The 22394-nt window shown below is 36.7% G+C and overlaps 2 protein-coding genes across 2 annotated transcripts; one reads left to right on the top strand and one right to left on the bottom strand.

The window, feature by feature from the left end:
- Positions 1 to 287: 287 nt before the first annotated feature.
- LOC116027210 lies at positions 288 to 13182 on the top strand. Its single transcript, XM_031268693.1, has 23 exons — positions 288 to 696; positions 1431 to 2474; positions 2979 to 3094; positions 3201 to 3409; positions 3967 to 4086; positions 4881 to 5009; positions 5092 to 5217; positions 6012 to 6067; positions 6169 to 6268; positions 6492 to 6609; positions 6781 to 6990; positions 7135 to 7459; positions 7784 to 7877; positions 8400 to 8508; positions 8622 to 8890; positions 8992 to 9116; positions 9441 to 9675; positions 9896 to 10084; positions 10176 to 10459; positions 10799 to 11006; positions 11091 to 11330; positions 12187 to 12272; positions 12525 to 13182. The coding sequence occupies exons 2-23, from the start codon at positions 1630 to 1632 to the stop codon at positions 12682 to 12684; spliced, it is 4353 nt and encodes a 1450-aa protein (XP_031124553.1). The 5' UTR covers positions 288 to 696; positions 1431 to 1629; the 3' UTR covers positions 12685 to 13182.
- A 172-nt stretch (positions 13183 to 13354) lies between these two features.
- Positions 13355 to 22050, bottom strand: LOC116027211 (lon protease homolog 2, peroxisomal). Its single transcript, XM_031268694.1, has 18 exons — positions 21922 to 22050; positions 21653 to 21818; positions 21060 to 21172; positions 20853 to 20961; positions 20522 to 20691; positions 19579 to 19670; positions 19034 to 19213; positions 18857 to 18940; positions 18446 to 18573; positions 17982 to 18183; positions 17672 to 17878; positions 16645 to 16775; positions 16202 to 16415; positions 15698 to 15997; positions 15349 to 15543; positions 14711 to 14953; positions 14264 to 14365; positions 13355 to 13752 (listed from the first exon to the last, which is right to left on the bottom strand). Exons 2-18 carry the CDS (start codon positions 21757 to 21759, stop codon positions 13669 to 13671), a joined length of 2661 nt encoding a protein of 886 aa, XP_031124554.1. The 5' UTR covers positions 21760 to 21818; positions 21922 to 22050; the 3' UTR covers positions 13355 to 13668.
- Between the last annotated feature and the right edge of the window lie 344 nt (positions 22051 to 22394).

The raw sequence follows: 22394 nt of genomic DNA, 5'->3' as shown, positions 1-22394 counted from the left end.
TATAAGATATATGGAGTATCATAGTATTAAATACTGGTCCGATAAAACTACGTAACTGACCTTTGAAGTGAAATGTGTCGAGTAGATCTAATAAGTTCTGACTCGTAAGTCGGAACTCCGTAGAAGGAAAGGGATGTGCTTTTACATGCTTAGCTGTACAGATCAACCGTAGAGTAGAGTGTCACATCCGGAATTACGACAAAAAGGCGAGGCTAAAACGGTAAAGACACCCTTGCCGTTACAAAAGGCGATTGGAGACACGTATATACAGTCTCACAAAATGGTTTCCAGCTAGGCCAACAGAAACGGAACGGACTCACCTTCTCCCTCCCTCGCCTTGGACTCATAGAGACCGACTTTCCTTCCTTCACAGCACAGCACACTCTCTCCCTGCAAAAGAGAACAAAAGCAGCCATCGCCATCATTGTACTGCCAAAAAAATAAACAAAAAAGCAGAAGATTTCAGAGGCGGAGCGAGGGAGAAGGTGAGATTGCAAGCAAAAGGGAAAAAGCTACTACGCCTCAGTCCACACTTGCTGCTGCTTCGCTAATCGCCACTGTTCATTGTTATATTTTACTATTTTCGTGTTTTAGTGATCGGAAAACGAAAAACTCTTTCCAGTTTTCACCATTATTCAACACAGAAAATTCTCTCTCTCTGCGCTCACTGATTTTCCGGAATTTTCATCTCTCTAGGTACCTCTCTCTCTCTCTCTCTCTCTTACTCTCACTCAATTAATCTGTGCGTGTTTGGTTCTGATTTTGGTGGATTGAGGCTGGAAAAGGTCATGTATCAGGCTATTGTGAGATTATTTTTGTTGTTGAAGTGAAATGAGGATTGATGTGTATGTGATCCTGTAGATACGCATTTTGCGCACACGAACATTGTGTGGAGTAGTTAATTTTGAGTCGTGCATTGCTGGAAGGGTTCAATTTGTCCTACGATCGTAGATTCTTAGTTATGTTTCTCGTTTTTTGTTTAAATATTGTGCATCTCTTTTTATCCGTCTTTTTGTTTGGAAAAAGTTTATCTAAGCTCATTTGACCTGGAACAGGGACATGCACGGAAAAAATGCCAGTGTCTGTAGTTATGCTTGTGCAGGCGCATACACTATCTGTGTGAATATGCATATGTCTATATCTGTGTAATTGGATTTGGATGCTACGGGCACTCTTGTCAAATTGGATGTGGAGTGCAGTATTAGTGTTTTGGATAATAATATTTATGTTTTGACTTTTGATAAGTAATAATGTTAGAGTTAGTACTATTGCAGAGTGGAATGCTTTCAAACCTTTTTTATTTATGCATTCATAATTTCAGGAGTCTAATTTTCCTATAGATTTTGCTTAGTTTGTGTGCCAGATACTTGATTGTCTGTGCTCTTGGTCTATTTATCTTGTACAGTAGCTAATGAATATTGGAACTGCAGGGAATTGAGGGCACAGATGCATGCTCTAGTTTGGCAACTAGAAACAGTTTGACAGTCTGCTTTGGTGGAAAGTTACTCCAATACTATAGAAGTTATTGGATCAATTATTTATTTCCCTAATCTTCATTGGTTCTTTATTGATCCCCTGGAGTTGAGCACAATCTCATGTATTGATCTTGGTATATATTTTGGGCGGGTAATGCGTCCAATGCAAACAAAATGCTACCTCTGCTGGTGCCTTTTGTGTGGGAATCTCTTCATAATTTCACTTTCTGTCGGTGTATGGCAGCATAAGGGTGAACCTGCAGGGCTAGAAAGAGGATTATCTGACCATTCTATATCATTTGGGAGTCATGAGTCCAGAAACTATATCACAAGCAACTTCCAAGAATCAAGTATTTCTACTGAAGTAAAATTATCATCTTGTCAGGACCTTGAAGGTGTTGGGTCGTTTGATACCACCTGCTATCTGAGTTCGAACCTGAACATAACTTCTGATTTGTATGTATCAGGTTCTGGGAACTTGGAGATACTTTCTCAAGTTTCAATTGTTTGTCCAATAGAAGGCTGTACCATAAGTTTTAATTTGTCTGGTGATGTTAAAGTTGGTCAGGATGTTGCCATTATAGCCGGTTCTGTGATTCTTTCAGCACTGACTCTGACTATGGAGTCCAATTCTTCTATAAATACTACAGCATTGGGTGGAGCACCACCTTCTCAGACTAGTGGGACACCAGTTGGCTATGAAGGAGCTGGTGGAGGGCATGGTGGCCGAGGTGCATCCTGCCTGAAAACCAATCAAACAAATGCTTGGGGTGGTGATGTTTATGCTTGGTCATCTTTGTCTAACCCATGGTCTTATGGAAGCAAGGGCAGTGGCACATCTGATGAACATAAGTTTGGAGGAAGTGGTGGAGGACGTGTTTTGCTTGATGTGAAAGACCTTCTGTATACAAATGGCTCTATAACTGCGGATGGTGGTGATGGAGGATCCGATGGAGGTGGGGGGTCTGGTGGAAGCATCATTCTTCGTGCTCAAAAGTTGTGAGTTAACTTTCTACTTGGATTATCTTCAAGCCACCAACTCCTTTGCAAAGCTCCCATATAAGCTATCAATTACTTGGGGCACATGTTGAACATGACAATGAAAGAAAGTGATAAATAAATAGTGTTCAATTTCAAATAAATCTAGTATGATGATTCTTGTGCAAAGGATTGCATTAATGTTAGAGCTGATCAGGTTTAAGTAGGAGTAAAATAAAAAAAGTTTTTCTACTAAAATAGTGTCTAAGAAGTTTATATAAGTGTTCAAAAGCTGACTTACTGAATTGAAATCTGCCATTTTAATTAGATGGAAACTTACAAATATGAACAAGTAGACAATATTATTTACTTCCTCTTCTCGCAAGTAATAAAGAATTTGATTCATTTGAGCCTGAGAGTTTAAATCCTGTATATAGTCTTTTGCTGTAAACACTGAATCACCTACAAGTTATTGAGTACCATCTACATGCTCCTATTTAACTGCTTTATTGAATGCCTGTACAGGAAGGGATGTGGCATAATAAGTGCGGCTGGTGGGAGGGGATGGGGTGGTGGTGGTGGTGGAAGAATCTCTCTGAAGTGCTACAGCAAGCAAGAAGATGTAAAAGTCACTGTGCATGGTTTGTATTAAAAATCAACAGTTATAATTTTGACTGCTAAAATTTTCAGTCTTGTATAAAGTATAAACTTTTCAGTCTTGTATAAAGTATAAACTCTTCTTTGCAGGTGGTTGGAGTATTGGTTGCCCTTGGAATGCTGGGGCATCTGGTACTTACTTTGATGACTACATGTTAAGTCTGCGGGTGGACAATGATAATGTAACAACAGAAACCGAAACTCCATTGCTGGATTTTTCTACTACCCCTCTGTGGACGAATGTTTATGTGGAAAACAATGCAAAAGTTTTGGTCCCTCTGCTTTGGACTAGAGTTCAGGTACAACAGAAACTGAAACTCCATTGCTGGATTTTTCTACTACCTCTCTGTGGATGAATGTTTATGTGGAAAACTGTGCAAAAGTTTTGGTCCCTCTGCTTTGGACTAGAGTTCAGGTCTTGAAATTCTATTTATTTTAAGAAATTTACTTGTAGATGTGTGGATTCTGTTGTTCATTGCTGCAGCAAATCATGTAGCTGGTCCCCCTCCTCCCTGTGGGAGGTGTGAACTGGGCAGATAAATGACACAATGAATGGAATTCAGTTACTTTTCCTGATGCATACATGTACATATGTGTGTGTGTATAAAACCTATAATTCCTCTACTGTGAGGAATCACTTGGTGTACAGTAAGGATAGTATCATTTAAAAAATTCACTCTATCAGGTAGATTGTTTCCATTAGTTTAGTATTGCTCCTACCTTTTTCTTAGCATGCAAGTATGCAACATTTTTCAGTTGTTTTCCTTGAGTTGTCACTTCTGTTAGACCTGAATTAGGGATAATTGGTTGCTCATTAATGGGTAACCTTTTGAGTAATTGTTTTTCATTGTTGAAGGTAAGAGGCCAAATCAGTCTTCTATGTGGGAGTAGCATTGTCTTTGGATTGTCTGATTATCCAGTATCTGAATTTGAGCTTGTTGCGGAAGAATTACTGATGAGTGATTCCATCATAAAGGTATAAGTGTCTTTTTAGGATGTTTTGCTGCTTTTTGTTTTATTTTATTATTTAATATTGTCTGATAATGCTGAATGCCAACAAAGGCTAATTTGCACCAAAGGTAAATTTAATATATTTTTTCAAACAAATGTTGCAAGTTCGACTTGCATTAACATGCTTAGTTCCATTATTTGTAGTTCAAACGATTGATGTTGATCTTACACAAATAAGAATTTGTTTAGTCAATCACATATCTGCCAGCTAAGTGAGCTAATCTTATTCACATTTTTGGAATGACTATCACATAATTCTTTTTGAGATATAAATACCCAGACATAACCTTAGAACTGGAGATAATGTCGGAATTTGGAAGTGGGAAGATGTCTTGGTGTACTTATTGTATTTTCTTGTATGCCATTCACCAGCTACTTACCATTGTGTTAATACTTAGAATAGAGACATGCTGTTTAAAATATATTAATGATTTTATGTTGAGGGGCAGTTATGATGTGTGAATGTCATGACATACAGTTTGTTAGCACATAGTTTTATACCTGAGACCTTATTGTTATTTTATGTTGGAAATTAAACACGTTTCAGTATTCTTGGATACAAGTCTGAGTGTTCTTGGAATACATGTTAACGTTTGTAGTTCTTTAGTTACTATATCCTTTACCCTTAGATTACCTGGTTTAGAGAATGATCTTTGTATTTTCCCTTCTTTTCATGCACAAAAACATGTGCCGACATTTCATTTTTTAAAATTCTCAAGGATTTAAATTACAAATGATTTATTTTTCCTTTATTTTAAGGTTTATGGTGCACTTAGAGTAGCTGTCAAGATGTTACTCATGTTGCAGTCGCAAATCCAAGTTGACGGTGGAGAAAAATCTGTTGTTACTACCTCAGTCCTTGAAGTCAGGAATCTTGTTGTTCTAAAGGTAGAAAGCAAAATTGTCTCTGAACATATTATCAGTTTCCCTTGAAAATCAGATTGAGGCCTGGACCAACATTTCTTTGCAGGGAAGTTCTGTTATAAGTTCAAATGCAAATTTGGCTGTATATGGTCAAGGTTTTCTGGAATTGACTGGTAATGGTGATGCAATCAAAAGCCAACGACTTTCGTTGTCACTATTCTATAATATAACTGTAAGACTTTGACTTTTTCTGCAGTCTCCTTGTTTTCCTCTCCTTCCTATTGTCTATACTCAATTAATGAAGTGTTGTTTGGAGTAGCCATTTTGGTTTGATGATTGATTCTAGGACTTTTTAGAATCCTTTGAGAAACATTAGAGATATAAAACAAAAACAAAAACCATTATGGACCCTTATACTGATTCTAATTCTGTTGGGTGTTAAAAATTCTTGGATATGGGATTTGTGAAAACTCTAAAGAGTAAAAAGAAAAGGAACATGAATTTAAAGTCACCATTGCTCTCTCCCCCTCTAAGAAAAGGACTTTTAAAACCTTTTGGCACATGTGCCACATCAAGGAACCACACCAAAAAAAATGAAAAAGAAATGAAGAATAAGAAGAAGAAATCCAGCTCAAAACATAGTAGTACTTAACATGTTGGTTAACCGTATTCTTCAAATCACTAAATGATTTATATTAAACAGGGTAATTCTGAAGTGGTCAGGGAATTGCTTAGATGAGTTGTGCATAATATTGGCTCCTCACTTAACAAGCTTCTTTATAAACTTTGAGAGCCAGGGAGTAGATGAATCTGGTTAGGCGTCCAAACCTATAAATTATTTTATTGTGAGATGGAAATGTTTATTTTAGGCAAATTTTCTTTATTAATAATTCTAAAGATGCATTTTATCATATAATACATTCATTTCATCCTGCTATAATAGGTTTATAGGGTTTTTCTCTCTTGATTTTAAGTTTATGCTAGTTCCTTCTTCCTAATTTCATCAAATAACGTTGTCTTTGTTAGGTTGGCCCAGGTTCTCTACTTCAAGCCCCATTGGATGATGATAGAAGTAGGAGCAAGTGAGAAGCCTGGCTTATCTTTTCTATACTGCTTACTGCTTAGTGTAGAACTATTTTGCTTATCTTTATGTGGGCAGTTACTAACCTATCCTTCCAAACAGGGTTACTGAATCTCTCTGTGATAAGTCAACCTGCCCTGTGGATTTGATAACTCCACCAGATGATTGCCATGTTAATTATACGCTTTCATTTTCCTTACAAGTAAGATGAGTGTGTATTTTGCTAAGTACCAATAATAAATGGCTTTGGTGGGTGTGCCATGTTCACTGTATTTGTATGAGGAAGTACATTACTTATGTTACCATATATGCAATAAGTTATGCTACTAAAGTTTACCTGTTCATTTAAACTAGTTGTTTTATTTAGTAAACACTTGTTACTGGTTTTGAACTAACTGTACCATTTTCTGGTTAACTTCTGGTAGATTTGTCGTGTTGAGGATGTCCTTGTAAATGGAATTGTCAAAGGTAGCGTTATTCATATCCACAGAGCAAGAACTGTCATTGTGGACACTGGTGGTGTGATAACTGCCTCAGCACTAGGTCATTTACCTTCTAGCATTACAGCTTGTCCTCTCTCACCTTTTTATTTGCTTGCTCTGATGTGTCTTTCCTTCCTGTTACTCAATGTTTGAATTTAGAATCATGCATCTTGTTAGCCTCCAATATATGACAATGGTGTAGCTCAAGATTTTTTTGGTGTTGCACTTTCAGGATGCAGCAATGGAATTGGGATGGGTAACTACTCAAATGGAGCAGGTGCTGGTGCTGGACATGGAGGAAAGGGTGGTTCTGGATTCTATGGTGGGAATTTAAGTGAAGGTGGCCAGAGATATGGTAGTGCTGATCTTCCTTGCGAATTGGGTAGTGGAACTGCGGGTCCTGTGCAATCCTATGGACCAGTAGCTGGTGGTGGTATAATTGGTAAGGATTATTATATTTTCAAAAAGATTTATTGGTAAAATTGAGAAGTGTATAGTCATTTTTGGTTGATAAAACTTACACATGATGTTTAATCTTATACCAGACTTACCAGAGTTTTTTTCATTTAATTTTCATGTATACCAGTGCTGGGTTCCATTCAGTGGCCACTTATAAGACTTGATGTTTATGGATCTGTGAAAGCTAATGGCCAAAGTTGTAATAAACCAACAACAAACACAGATGGTACTCTTATTGGTGGACTTGGTGGAGGTTCTGGCGGTACTATTCTGCTTTTTCTTCAAACACTTTCCCTCATGGATAATTCATCTTTATCTGTTGCTGGAGGCTGCGGTGGCCCAATGGGCGGAGGTGGTGGGGGTGGTGGCAGAGTTCATTTTCACTGGTCAAAGATTAATGAGGGCATTGAATATGTACCTCTTGCTATTGTAGATGGCACCATCAACAGTAGGTATATGCAATTAGCTTTTCAGCTTTTGTATTCTTCTCAAACATGATTACTTGAATTATTATGCAAAGAATGTAAGAAGGTGGAGCTAGATGGTGGATTTTATAGAATAGCTACTGACTGATAAATAAATCAACTCAAGGACACTTGTAATCTTTATATTATCACTCTGAGAAAGAATCTTTACATCTTCAAGAGCATTGGTTTTATTTCGATTAGCATACTACTTAAAATGTTGATAAATAGGAAAGTGCGTTGGTACATTTTCTTTTCTCTTGTATTTTTCATTTATTACATCATAAAATTACTGACTTTACTACCTCACAGTGGAGGTTTGGGGGATGGTGAAGGTCTTCATGGAGAGGAAGGTACACTGACCGGAAAGAAGTGTCCTAAAGGCCTGTATGGCACATTTTGTGTGGTAACATGCCAATCCTTCGTCTTTGATTTCCTATATGATTCTTCACATTACTTGTTGATTTAGGTTCAATGGGTTGTTAACTTTTTCTTTTTAATACAGTTCTACTTCTCTACTATTACAAGCTTACTTGTTATGGTGGGCGTGTGGGTCAGAATTTAGTCACTGTCACATTTTAAACTAAAATAGTTTACTGACCTTGTCTAGCAGTGAAAATAGGAGTATCTTCATGGAAAATCGGGTCAGAATTTTAAACTAAATTCTTTGATTTCCTCATGTTTCCCTATTTACAATATAATCAATAGTAATATATTTTTGAAACCAAACGATTCTGACCCACTAGATTCTTCATGAGATATCTTCATTGATTATATTGCCTGGTAAATAGGGAAACATAAGCTTCATGGGTTATCTTGAACTGCTTGAGCAGTTGATGAGTCATACTGCTTAAGATATTTATTGTTCTAGAGATGATCCTTTTAAGTAGTACTTTCTGATCATCTTGGTGATGGGACTGATTGACAGGAATGCCCAGTTGGAACATATAAAAGTGATGAAGGTTCTGATCCTTCACTGTGTAATGCTTGTCCCCTTGAACTTCTTCCTAGTCGTGCTAACTTTATTTATGTGCGAGGTAACGTTAATGCGCTTCATTCTGATTTATTTGCAAGTATTTCTTGTCCAGGTACTGGTTGTAAATCATTTCCAGTGCAATGACTGATATAATAGCTCAATTTTCCACTGCAGGTGGAGTTACCCAATCATCTTGCCCATACAAATGTATATCTGACAAGTACAGGATGCCAAACTGCTATACACCCTTGGAGGAATTAATATATACATTTGGAGGGCCCTGGCCTTTCTCACTACTGCTAGCGTGCATTGTTGTTATCCTATCTCTATTACTAAATGCATTGAGGATGAAGTTGATAGGACCAGGTTGTTCTCATCAGGCTTCAAGTTCAATGGACCATCATGGTGATCACCATTTCCCACACCTCCTTTCATTATCAGAGGTACATATTTCTGGGCTTGTTTACCCCAAATTTTAAATATTTTGCTTTGATACATCACAGTTAATATATTAACTTTTATTTTTTTTTTCAATTACTTTTAGGTCCGAGGTACTAAAACTGAAGAAACTCAAAGCCATGTTTATAGGATGTACTTTATGGGTCCTAATACATTTAGGGAACCCTGGCATCTTCCTTACTCACCACCTGATGCAATTATTGAGATTGTGTAAGAGTTCAAACCTTCATATCAGTTATAATGGCATATTGGCATGAACATGGTTTCAATGATAACAGAAGGCAGTTGCTACTGTGAATTGTTGTTGTTCTTTTTAACTTTTCTCATGTCATTTTTTGGGCGAGTTTTTCCTTTATTCTTAGTTCTTGCTATCTGGGCCTGATGAACTTTAAAGATTTCATCTTCTTCATTGAGGTTTTTATCTGAAATTTCCTAGTTAGTATGCAACTTAGACAGGAAAATAGTTGTAATGAACTTAGTTTCTGTTCGTAATATATATGTTTCTTCTAAATGTCTGAACTTTAAGAATTACAGGTACGAAGACGCCTTCAACAGGTTCATAGATGAGATAAATTCTGTTGCTGCTTATGATTGGTGGGAAGGGTCTGTGCACAGCATACTTTGTGTGCTTGCATACCCCTGTGCCTGGTCCTGGAAACAATGGCGGCGCAGGAAAAAAATTCATCGCCTTCAGGAGTATGTCAAATCTGAATATGATCATTCCTGTTTACGCTCTTGCCGTTCACGTGCTTTATATAAAGGAATGAAGGTGTAGCATCATCTCTTTGTTCTTTAAATAATCATTACTTAAATTTCTATTCTCCATAGTTGATGTAAACTTCTTGTCCTGTGCTGGAGTTTTAGGGACTTCTCCTGTATTTCCTTTTTGTTATACTTGTTTTCCTGTTGTCTTACTTGCCTGTATTTGAGAAAAGATTTACTGATTAAGCATAATCCTCTTTGGATCTAAATGGTATGGGTGCTTTTAGGTTGGAGCTACACCTGATTTGATGGTTGCTTATATTGATTTCTTTCTTGGTGGTGATGAGAAGCGTTTAGACATGGTAGCTAGTATACAGAAAAGATTCCCCATGTGCATAATTTTTGGTGGGAATGGAAGTTACATGTCACCATATAATCTTCACAGTGACACTTTATTGACAAATCTACTTGCCCAGGTCTGTCTACAATCTAATCCTTTGGTGAGAATCAGTAATTATTTGTTTGAATAACATTGATGGATACTTATAATCTTTTTTTCTTTTTTAGCATGTCCCATCAACTGTTTGGAACCGCTTGGTAGCTGGTTTAAATGCCCAGTTAAGGACAGTGAGGCACAGATCCATTCGCTCTGCTTTGGTCCCTGTAATTAACTGGATTAAAAGCCATGCAAATCCCCAGCTTGATTTTCATGGTGTGAAAATTGAGCTTGGGTGGTTCCAAGCAACTACTGCTGGATACTATCAAATGGGAATTTTGGTAGTGGTTGGTGATTATTTCCTCCATGATCTCCATCAACCTGAAATGTCGGATAGTAGTGATGACTTCTCCAGGTTAGTTTATCAGTTGTGCCCATGAAGCATCTTTGTAATTCCATTTATGTGCATGTATATATTATATCTGGATTTTCCTGCTATCATCTGAAAAGTGAGGGCATCTAAAAGAAACACTTAACTAACCTTGGGAACTTGCATTCATCTGTATGAATTCTATTTTTCCATTCAGATTCTTTAATATTCATAAAAGATGTCGGTGATAAAAGTATTGAGTCCATATTACTGAGAGCCATAACAAATGGGGTTCTTTTTCACAAACCTCATGCATCATTGAAATGACAGATTCTCCACCCCCCTCCCCCAAAAAAAAAATCTTACCAAAACTATGTATTTCAGGAAATTTAACACAATTGTCCGGAGAAGCCTTGTGCAACCACAACAAAACCAGACATGTAGCAGTCCCACAGTGTCCCGTAAAAGGATCAGTGGAGGAATTAATGGTGGTCTCCTGACTGAAGCTACATTGAAGTCCTTGGATGTTAGAAGGGACTATCTTTTCCCATTTTCTCTGCTGCTTCACAATACTCGCCCAGTTGGTCGCCAGGTATTTGTAACAAATGTTTGCATGTGTGTATAGCTTATTTGAAATAATATTTTGTTGGCTGATATATGGTGCACTGTGTTTCAGGACACTGTACAGTTGCTAATAACTATGGTGCTCTTGGTTGACCTCTTTGTCACCCTCCTTACATTACTACTATTCTATTGGATATCTCTTGGAGCTTTTCTGGCTGTTCTGCTTATCCTTCCTCTGTCTTTGCTTTCTCCCTTTCCTGCTGGCTTGAATGCTTTGTTCAGCAAAGGTCCAAGGAGAGCATCACTTGCTCGAGTTTATGCATTATGGAATGCTGCCTCACTGTCGAACGTTGTAAGTTCCCTCGGCCCAATGTAGTTACTCTTTAAGATATAATTTAATTTGAAATCTTTTAGAAGCTTCACCAAAAGGCAGAGAAACATTTAAAAAAAAAATTGAAGCATAATGATAGGGGACAGTAAAACAGGTGAACAAATGGAAAGCTCTTGAACATAACAACTTAGAGCTGCCATTTTGATTATTGATGTGCTTTTGGTGAGACAATCATCAGGATGGCAATCCATACCTCAAAGTATAGTGATGAAAAATGCAAAGTGCAGAATGATGTCATCTAATTGGTTTATGGTCACTTTAAGAATTGAACTTCACCCATTCCCCCAGATCACCCCTAAAGCATATGTTGTTTAATCTAAACATGGGAGCATTATATTTAGTGCTTCATGAACAATAGATTAAAAATACTTTTTTTTAAGTGATCAAACAATAGTATTTTTGCCAGAACTAAAAGAAACGCAATTTGTTGCGGGTCTAAAAAAACAAGGTTCTATGTAGCTTTTGAGTATAAACCTCTCAAGTAACAATTCAAATGTTATCTTCCGTTGAACTGCTACACAAATAAAAGTGTAACTGTTTAGTTTATTTTATTGACTATCAACATGTATAGATTATTATCTTTCTGTCATTTGTTTTTTTTGCCTTTAATGGAATCATTCTCACATAATTATGCATAAAACTAGTGAGTTGTGTTTAAAAAAAAATAAAAAAATTGAACCATAGCACACGTTCACTGCAGGCCATCATATGTGTTTGCTTTTTTCTTTTTGGTACATATATGCTTTTGTACTTGTTTATTAATACTCGTATGCTTTTGCTTTATGATTGGATTTAATAAAAAGTGAGCTCCTTGCAGGCAGTGGCTTTTGTCTGTGGTCTAATTCATTATGGAATTTCTGCTTTGAAGCCCCCTGACCCATCAGATAAGTGGAGTTCTAAAAGGTAAGTGATTGTATGACATTGTTTAGAAGAGATTATTTGTGGTTAGATCCTTTGAGAACTTTGGTTGTGAACTAAACACCAGGAAACATTGTAAATAGTGCATAACAGAGGTTCAGTCCTTAATTGAAAGTAATAAATAATACCAAAGTAAAGATTAATTATCAGCCAACAAAATATTATCGGTAACTCGAAATTGGTGATGAAATTATTATTTTCATATCAAAAGAGAATTGATTTCAATAAATTTTACAGGGAAGATGACAAATGGTGGCTTTTGCCTGTTATTCTGCTGGTATTTAAATCAGTTCAAGCCCGGTTTGTGGACTGGCACATAGCAAACCTAGAAGTCCAAGATTTCTCACTCTTCAGTCCCAATCCTGATACTTTTTGGGCCTACGAAGCTGCTTCTTGACATTGATAGTGGGGACGAAGGTATGAAATTCAAAAAACAGCATGAGTCTTCATTGCCCTGTACATATGTTCAAATTTGTACAAAGCCTTGATATACGTGTGCAGTTTTTGTTAGCATGACTAGAAGAGAGGAGGAAACCAGTGATTTTTTGTTCTTTGTTGGGTAGGGAGGCTGTATAGGTTTTGACTTTTGAGGTATAATAATGATGTCTTTTTTAATTTAATTTAGTTAAAACATACCATTTTTACAGGGTGAGAAATATTCCTCTTTCTTTAGTCATCCTAATTTTTTTTGTTTAATGACATGCCATGAAAGCAGTGAAAATTGACATTTTCTTTCCTTTAGGCAGTAGACCGTTGTTATGGAGTCTGAGATATGCTCATTATTTGACTCTCTTTCACGTTTTCTTATCTCTGTTGAGACATGAAAGCAGTGAAATTCGTCAGTTTCTGTCCTTTAGGCAGTAGACCGTTGTGGAATCTGAGATATGTTTATTCATTGACTCTGTTGATGAGACGTTAGCAGTTTCCTTCTTTAGTTAGACGTTTCCTTAATTCATGACATGAGTCAAATTTCTAATTGACGCATGATGCGAGTTGGAGAATTTGAGCAGTAAATAAAGTTTGATCAAGAATTGTTCAAAGCCCAACAGCTTCAAACAACAGACAGCTTATTAAATTATGGAAGCAGAGGCTCAACACATTGATTATCAAATATTTTGAGTGCAAGCAAACATCAGGGGCTCTTTCCATCAGTAGATAGACCTATACATGGTATCAAGTGTGGTATATATAGAAAAGCGGAAGTGGCAAATAGCTCTGAGCATTATGAATACAGCTTGAGAAGCAAAGAATACCAATATGTAGAAAAAGATGTCCACACTGAATTTTACAAGCCGCATTTTAGGGGAGTGGTTGGCTGTTTTATGTTAGATTTGCAGGGGAAGAGCGCTGGAGTTACTATGTATCTTCTTTTTTGTACGTGTCATAATTTTGAGTGTTGCCTCCAAGGGCAACCACCTTCGAAGGCGTGTTCCAACACATCTTCCATTCTCTTAGCAACTATTATCTGTATATGCATGCCATTAATAGGTAAAGTTATGAGTTATAACACACCATATAAGATAGGTTGGGCAAGTTTTGTCAGTTGCAGCCAGCAGATTATGTTTAATATTGAGTTAATTCTATTTTTGGTCCAAGATTTTATAGGTGACAGTTTACTTTTAGTCTTTTTAATTAAAACATCCCCATTTGGTCCTAGTATTATTGTGTCATGACCATTTTTAATCCTCCGTCAACAAAATAGTTGAAATGTCGTAAAATACCAAGGCATTTTTGTAATTTTGTTACAAAGTGAGTTAACCCTGCTATACTTTTATGTTTATTTTTTTAAAAAAAAAATCGATAATTGAAAATCGAAATGCCTTTGTATTTAATCGACAGAGGACAAAATAATACTAGGACTACATGTAGATGTTCTGATAAAAAAAAGACTAAAAAGTGAATTGCCACCTATAAATTTAGGACCAAAAATAGAATTAACTCTTTAATATTCTAACTATGCAGACAAATTATCTTACCTCCAAACTGGAAATCACGGTCGCCGGTACTTCAACTAAATCTTTCAAGTTCCTCTCTGGTAGAATCACTCTTTTGATGCCATAACGATGAGCAGCCAAAACCTGCAGAGAGTGAGATTTGATAAAGAACAAGAAATCATTCTTCAAAATGTGTTCTGCAACCATGAATGTCCAAACTCAAATAAAAATTGTGCAAGCCTTCTCAACATTCTTTATCTCCCCCATTTTCTTTTACATCAATCTAACTTCTATTTTGGGAGTTTGGGAAGATATACATGAAGGCTGCCAATAAAGAGGTCAGAGTGAGCACAAATGAGCTCATAAATGACAAGTTCAGTTCATTGAACAGGGCAGCAATCTTCAGCATGCATATTGAACACGGAGAAGAAAAGAAAATTAAGAAAAAGAAACATAGCCAAAAAAGGTAAAACTTAGTTGGAACCAAACCTTATCCTTGATACCACCAACAGGCAAGACTAGTCCCCTCAAAGTCATCTCTCCAGTCATTGCCGTATCAGATCTTACTTTTCTCTGACTGAACAATGAAACCAGTGAGGTAACCAGGGTTACTCCAGCGGATGGTCCGTCCTTGGGTACAGCCCCAGCAGGAAAATGAATATGGATATCACGGCCCTCTAGGAGATTATTTTCTTCAGTAGACAACTTAAGTTCAGTTGCTCTGGCGCGTACCTAAAATAAAAAGAAAGTAAAAATCTACAATCCTTGAGATTCAAACTCTCTTCGCCTCTTCTTTCCCTTCCAATGAAACTTTCATGATCAGCAAAAGAATTGACAATGAAGTAGAAGCACATCTAGCTTCTCTCCAGAGAGCTCATTGTATGATAGTTCTGATGCCATAAAAAGTATCACACAAATGTAAACTATAACCCCCACCTCCCAGCCCACCACCACCCTCTCCAATTTTATTTTATTTTTTTAAAGAAGGAAGAAGGCAAGCATTGTTTTTAATTTTCAAACCACCAAGAAACAATGAGATCATGAATCGGTAACCACTTGATTCTAATTTTTCAGAAAGAATACCTTATTTCTTATTAAAAATAAGTAAAAGCAATAAAGATAATTACCCATGTCAGTGCAATCTGAGCAGATTCTTTAATGACATCCCCTAGTTGACCTGTAAGATGGAGATCACCTTTTCCCACCATATCTGTAGCCTCTACAAACTGCACCTCCCCTCCAAATGCTGTCCAGACTAAACCAACAGCTATGCCAGGAGTGACAACACGTTCTGCTGTCTCTTGATCATTGAATCTTGGGGGCTGGATCCGAACATATAAAATAAGTATCATACCCAAGGAACATATGAGTAGGTAATAGCAAAGAAGCATAGAACACAACAATATCAATCTCATATTAATTTTGACATACAAAGAAATACATAAAACATAGATAAACAAAAAGGAATGCACTTACTCCAAGCACCTTCTCCAGCATAGGTTCATCAACAATCAGAGGTGAACTAATGCTAAATGCATTTGAAATGTCATGATTATTAACACCCATTGGAATGACTTCCATTTCTACCTCAGCCCCCTCAGCGAGTTTGCTATCCAAAAGTGGTGAAGGAAGCCTTTGCACATCTTTGCTGAGAGGTAGAGGATGTTGTTCTGCCACTCTGACAGCTGCTGCACGCGCTAAAGCAGCTAAGTTCCTCTCCAGATCACGGACACCAGCTTCCCTAGTGTACCTCTCGATAACAAGCTTCACCATACACTAATATAAACAAAGGAAAAGTCAAGAGCGTGAAATTCAACTTAGCACTTTTGGAACGAAGCATATAAAGCCAACAAAGAGAAGTGCAAAAAAATAATGATAATTACAGGTATTTAATTAACAACTCCATGCTAGTGAAACCAGTAGGCCAGCATTTCACACTGCCCATTAACACTTCTATACCATATGTCATGACTACAGTACCTCGGGAATTTGAAGGAAATCAGCATTTAAGCCATGTTGATCGAGAACTCTTGGAATTAAATGCCGCATTGCTATTTTAAGCTTCTCTTCTGGTGTATACCCAGGCAACTCAATGACTTCCATTCTGTCCAAGAGTGGAGGAGGAATAGGTTGCTTCCTATTTGCAGTTGCCACAAATATTACTTTTGAGAGGTCAAATGGAACGCTCAGATAGCTACATTTTGAATTAAGGTATCAAGATGAAAAATGCATGAAAGATGAGTTCAGCAGAGACATGTTTGATGAACAATAGAAAAATGATCTATAGCTCAAATACATATCGCACTTGAAAACATAAATATTTTTGTATGGTGCCTTTAAAATACTTGCTGAACTGAAGTATAACTTTAAATTATCAGGTTAACAATGCAGATAATTTAGAGAAACAAATAACTAAAGGATACTGATCATTGAAAGTTTTGTTCTGTTCAGGATCAAGGACCTCAAGAAGTGCTGAAGCAGGATCCCCCCGTACATCAGATCCTGTTTTATCAATCTCATCAAGCAGCATGACTGGATTGCAAACCCCTACTCTCTGGAAGTCAGAATAATAGAGTTACTTGGGATCTCCATAGTATAGGCTAACACAGTAGCAAGATAAGTATCCACACCAACCATTTAAATAAAACTATGGCTTTGGATAATCATCCAAACTAAATGTTTATTTTTTCTTAAATAATGAGAAGCATCTAAGCATTCAAACATGCAATAGAATTGTAGAAACCTACTAATCCCCTTATTGTTAAGCATAAATGATTTTGATAAATTACAAGTGCAACTGTGCAAGTAAATGAAGTAATAATGCCAATGAATCACGTAATTCTGGTATACTTATGACCATGTTGATTAAAATAAACAGGAACCATCCTTCAACAGAATGCAGTTAATGCACTGCCTCTTAACTAGCAACAACCCTATACAAGCCGACAAACTATGTGTACAGTTTGCAGAAAGGTAGTGAACAAATGATTAGCTATACTAGAAATTGTCATATGTTTATAACCCACAACCATTTGGTCCACATCTTTAAATCTCTTGTTTACCTTAATGCTGCATAACCTTGCCAGCAATTCATTATTCAAAAGCTCCATTAGAAATGTAGTATTAATATAGATATTTGTTTGTAGTCAACATAATCCACTTGATCCTCTTCAAAAACCATAAAAAATTTGCAATTACATGCCTCACAATCTGGCTTGAAGGGCTATGCATAACTGGTGACAATGAGGTACATGTCTTTATAATTACTATTACAATTTTTAAGTATAAATGGGCTTCAACAGATTCCCTAATCCCCATGCATGTCAATAAACCTATAAAGTGACTTCATCAAATTTTAGACAGTATAAAAAGTTGCAAATTAGAATGAACTATGAAAGGAGCACTAAAGTAATAAAAAACTGCCACAAGGGCACAAGGTTAATTATGCACCTTCAATCCATCAATTAGACGCCCTGGCATGCTTCCAATATACGTCCTCCTGTGCCCTCTTATATCAGCCTCATCCTTGACACCACCAAGAGATATGCGTACAAATTTCCTGCCCAAAGCAGCAGCAACGGATGATGCTAGAGATGTCTTCCCAACACCAGGAGGACCAACAAAGCACAATACTGGACCTCTTGCATCTGCTTTCAGCTGTATGACATGTTTAAAACATGATCAAAGCCTTTACAACTGAAAGGATAAAATATATGATAGAAAGTGTAAATTGAAGTATTGAACTGGAATGTGGTTCAACCTTGCGAACAGCTAGGTACTCTATTATCCTCTGCTTAACCTTGACCAAACCATAGTGGTCACTGTCAAGACGCTCCTTAGCAGCCTTTAAGTCTAGTTGAAGTTCTTCACTAGCCTTCTGCCAGGGAAGGTCTGCAATAAGCTCCAGGTAAACACGGGAGCTATTATATCCAGGTTGCTGGGGCTGCATTTTTTTGAGTCTCCTGATATAAGAACCCAATGGAGAAATTAAAAGGAGTTGAGTAAATGGAACTACCGAGTACAGTAGAGCCTCTGCACATAATCATGTGCTTACAGCTATGGCAAGTTGACAACTGCTAGCTCAGGTCCAAGTACAATAAATATGAAAATACATTAAGGAATTCAGTATCTGTCCATATTGGTCAATTACTTTAGAATTTATATAATGAAATTGAAAACTACTTTCCAAAGTCCAAACAGTCTAAAGTTTGCATATAATCATACCTTAGTTCCCTATGAGCATGTTTCCAGATATTTGCAGGCATTCCTGCATCTTGCATCTTCCTCTCAAGGGCAGTCAAATCATCTTCTTCATCATCATTATCACCAAGTTCCTCTTTTATAGCCCTCATCTGGATGATGAATGAGAGGTACATCATACATGTGGACATCTTCAAAAACAGGTCATTTTGTATGGCAAAAGAGATGAAGAATGGGAACAATATGAAGGTTTTCTAACTAAACAAACAGGTTCCAAAAGGATTGCTGAACCACATTATTAAAAAAAATAAAATAAAAAATAAAATAAAATAAAATAAAATAAAAACACCAATTGATTTTATCTCTTTTTTCATGAGATTTATGAATCTCAATATCTCATATGAAGCTAAAATGACAGGATATTTGTAAGCCAACCTGCTGTCGAAGCAGAAACTCTTTTTGGGATTTTGACAGTTGCCCCTCAACTTTTTGAGTGATCTTCTCAGCAACACGAATTGACTATTAAATCAAAGAGAAATTACATGTCAGAACTCCATGAACATCTGAAGCAATGAGTAGAACAGCCAAACACATCAGTCAATTTGTGCATACCTGTAAATGCCTGTCAACAAGCTCCGTAGCCTTAGAGAGCCTTATTTTAACATCAACAGAGTCCAGCATAGATAACTGCTCTTCAAAACTAATCTCAAAGCTAGCAACAAAAATGTCTGCCAGTTTGTGTACTGGAACTGTCTCCAGAAGAACTTTTGTCCTCCCTCCGGTTTTTTGTTTCTATAGAGAATATAATAGGACATAGTTTATAACAATCACAGAGATGGAAATGAGTTCAAAAGCAGTTTAATTTTTGCTATTAAGACAAGGTGGCTCACACACAGAAGATATATCAGCACTCTCCCTAGTTGCTTTTGCCACAACTATTTGTATTTGGAATGAGCAGATCTCTCAACTCAACTGGATTGAGTTAAGTCATTTGCTTCATTTTGCAGAATGTAAGCCTGATTCTTTTATTCCATCATAAACTATAATTTGTTTACAAAACCATATTCAACCTTAGTACTTGTTTCATTTCTACTATGAGATCTATTCTGTAGAAATTCAGTCAAATTTTCTTTTTAATGATAAGCCTAAATATTCACCTGTTCAAGGACAGAAATAAGCTCCATTGCAGTGGCTTTAAACTGGCGAGACAATGCAATGAATTCCTGGTCTTGCTCAACTTGCTCCATCTCTAATTAAGGTAAAAAGACTATTGACTCAGCATCTTTACAAAGAGGACTAAAGCCTAGTTCTCATGATATTATAAATCCCAGGAGCCAAATAAGAGATCTCAAATACAATCACCATTATACAATCACCATCGGTACTTCATTTTGCAGAATATAAGACTCATGATAGAAGCATTGCAACTTCAAATCATTTTCATCAAATGCTAATTAGCACCGATAAGGCGATAACATGAAAGTTAGGGAAACAAAACACACAAATTACACTCCTGTAGTCCATTGCAAAAAGAAACTGGAACCATAATCATAATCATCATGTACTATTGTACTAATTGTTGATAACGTGGCCAAAAAGATGCCTTGTATGTTCTTTTAATGCTTCAGATATAATATTCATGTTTCAGACTCCTAATAGCTTTGGTTAGGTTGGAGTACTATGCCATACTCAACCTACAGTGATAAAATATAATCCTACTCTGGAACTCTGAATACCTATATTCTTCCGCATCTCAGTCTCCTAGTTGTTTAAAAATTAGCATTATCCAAGCATCTAGTAAACCTCATTAGGAAGCCAAAAACAGCTTTAACAAACCATTATATACTAAAAAGGCATTTATTGTTCAAATGAATATGAACCTAACAAAGAATGGACTTCCACTCCTCCACTGAGGAGTCTCCTAAATGTCTTAAAAGCATATAAACCCAGATTTACCAAACCTCACACATAAAGTCACAAATTATGAACTGATAACTTAGATGCCTGGCAGTATATCAAAATAACCTAATTGCTATTATAACCAGTTACAGAAGAAACAGCCATCAGCTACATTTCTAAGATGATGCAATAAGATCTTACCAGGCTTGGTCATATCAAGAGAAGTAATCCGTGCTGTATAATATGTTCCTCTGGTGCTCAGCTCTTGGACACTGAATCTGCATAATCCTTCTAGCACAACTATGTAAGTGACCCTCCCACTTGGTTTTTCCACTCCTCTCGAGAGATGCAGAGCCCGAGCAGCAACTCCTCTTCATGACAAACATACATTATTTATAACACAGGGCTTACAATTCAACTTCAACATAGTAGAATTTCTACAGACTTTACTGTGATTAAACACCACATATTTAAAATTTTATAACTGAAATCTAATGCACAAATTGCAAGTCATGCAGCATGGTATATTTACCGGTTATGCCAGTGAATAACTTCCTGCTGATTTTTGCCATCATGTTTGTGAGACTCTGATGTACCAGCCTGATTTTTTGGTGTGCGGTCAGCTGAATCAGTTGCCACGCCTACAACAATTGCATGTAAGAATATTTAAATGAGCCATCAACTCATCAAGTAATAATTAAAAACAAATGATAACCAAATAAAACTCATTGCCAATCACCTGAAGATAAAGTAGGAGCAACAGTAGTAGTCTCTGCAGAATCCCGAACAGGGAGAACCCCAATCAGTCCCTTCTCTTCTCTCTGCCATAACTCTTGCTCCACCAGTTTCACACTGCTCCAATCAATGCCACTTTTGCATCAATCACAAATGGTGTATATCCAAAATTATGCATGAATACAAAGACAGCACTACTTGAAACCGCCAAAAACCAACACCTATTAGTTGATAACTTATCTTAGCTTAAACAAATGGAAAAAATTAATTAAATAAAAATTCACTACTCCATACAGTTGACTTTCAGCTAGTGCACCTTTTTCCACTCCAATCGCTAACTATTAAAAACAGGCTCTATATCGACACAAATCCAACCCGAAAACACGTTTACTGAAAAATTTCCCTCTAGAAGAGAGCAAATCAAACTCAATTAACACAATCAAACTACGACTAAACGCTACAACCACGAAAAAACAAAATAAAACAAATAACAACAGCTCAACCGCCTCAACGGCGTTCAATAGAAAAAACACTAGAATTAGAATTTGCGAGCAAACAAAACACCAAAAACACGCGAAATGAAAAGCAAAACAAAACCTGCGAGGCGAAGTGCAGCGAATTCGAATTATAGCGCCAGGCAACAGCACTTTGTTCCTGAACGGAAGAATCGCTAGACGACCGGGGAGCTCAACAGATTCCGCCATGCTTCTTCTCTTCTCCAACAACTGTGTATAGTAAAGCAGAGAGAAATCCTGAATTCAGCCTGCGTACAAATTCATACGCCACAAAATTCTCAGATACGCATATAAATAAGAAATGAATTTGGTAATACAAATATTAATACACGCATATTAGCATATACATACAGTGTGAAGCCGTACGGTGTTTTGGTAGGGGGGTGGGTGGGTGGATTGGGTTGAGGAGACGACAGCGCAAAAAGCAGCGGTACACCTAAACGCCGACGTCTCTATGTATTGTATCCATCCTACTCACTGTAATAATATTTTTCTCTCCACGTTGTTCCCTGTTTTCTTCTTTTTTCGCTCGACGATAATTCTTAGGGCCTGTTTGGCTTGCAAGGCCATAAAGCGGAACTGTGATTTCGATATTATCGGGATCAATATGATATATGGATAATAATAAAATTAAATATGAATATATGATTGGCTACAATCTAGGCTACAATTTTTAATATAAGAAAGTAAAATATGTGACATTTTATTAATAAAATAATAATTTTATTTGCATTGCTTATAAAAATGTATGCCTCTTTCTATTTATAATTCTCAATATTATTATTATTTGATATTGTAAAATTGCTGCATTACAAGTTTTGTTT

The sequence above is a fragment of the Ipomoea triloba genome, chromosome 8, assembly GCF_003576645.1.
Source record: "Ipomoea triloba cultivar NCNSP0323 chromosome 8, ASM357664v1".
Taxonomy (NCBI): Eukaryota; Viridiplantae; Streptophyta; class Magnoliopsida; order Solanales; family Convolvulaceae; genus Ipomoea; species Ipomoea triloba.
Note: the sequence above shows the minus strand (reverse complement) of the source record. Positions and strands in the feature narration are given on the sequence as shown.

Excerpts from the sequence above, each read along its gene's own strand:
- LOC116027210 (XM_031268693.1), top strand. The coding sequence starts at position 1,630 with ATGCGTCCAATGCAAACAAAATGCTACCTCTGCTGGTGCCTTTTGTGT. Across the intron at positions 4,087-4,880 it reads TGAGTGATTCCATCATAAAG|GTTTATGGTGCACTTAGAGT; the intron begins GTATAAGTGTCT and ends CTTTATTTTAAG. Across the intron at positions 7,878-8,399 it reads TGTATGGCACATTTTGTGTG|GAATGCCCAGTTGGAACATA; the intron begins GTAACATGCCAA and ends ACTGATTGACAG.
- LOC116027211 (XM_031268694.1), bottom strand. The coding sequence starts at position 21,759 with ATGGCGGAATCTGTTGAGCTCCCCGGTCGTCTAGCGATTCTTCCGTTC. Across the intron at positions 18,184-18,445 it reads CATGCTCATAGGGAACTAAG|GAGACTCAAAAAAATGCAGC; the intron begins GTATGATTATAT and ends TTCTTATATCAG. Across the intron at positions 14,366-14,710 it reads TTGGTGGTATCAAGGATAAG|GTTTTGGCTGCTCATCGTTA; the intron begins GTTTGGTTCCAA and ends CACTCTCTGCAG.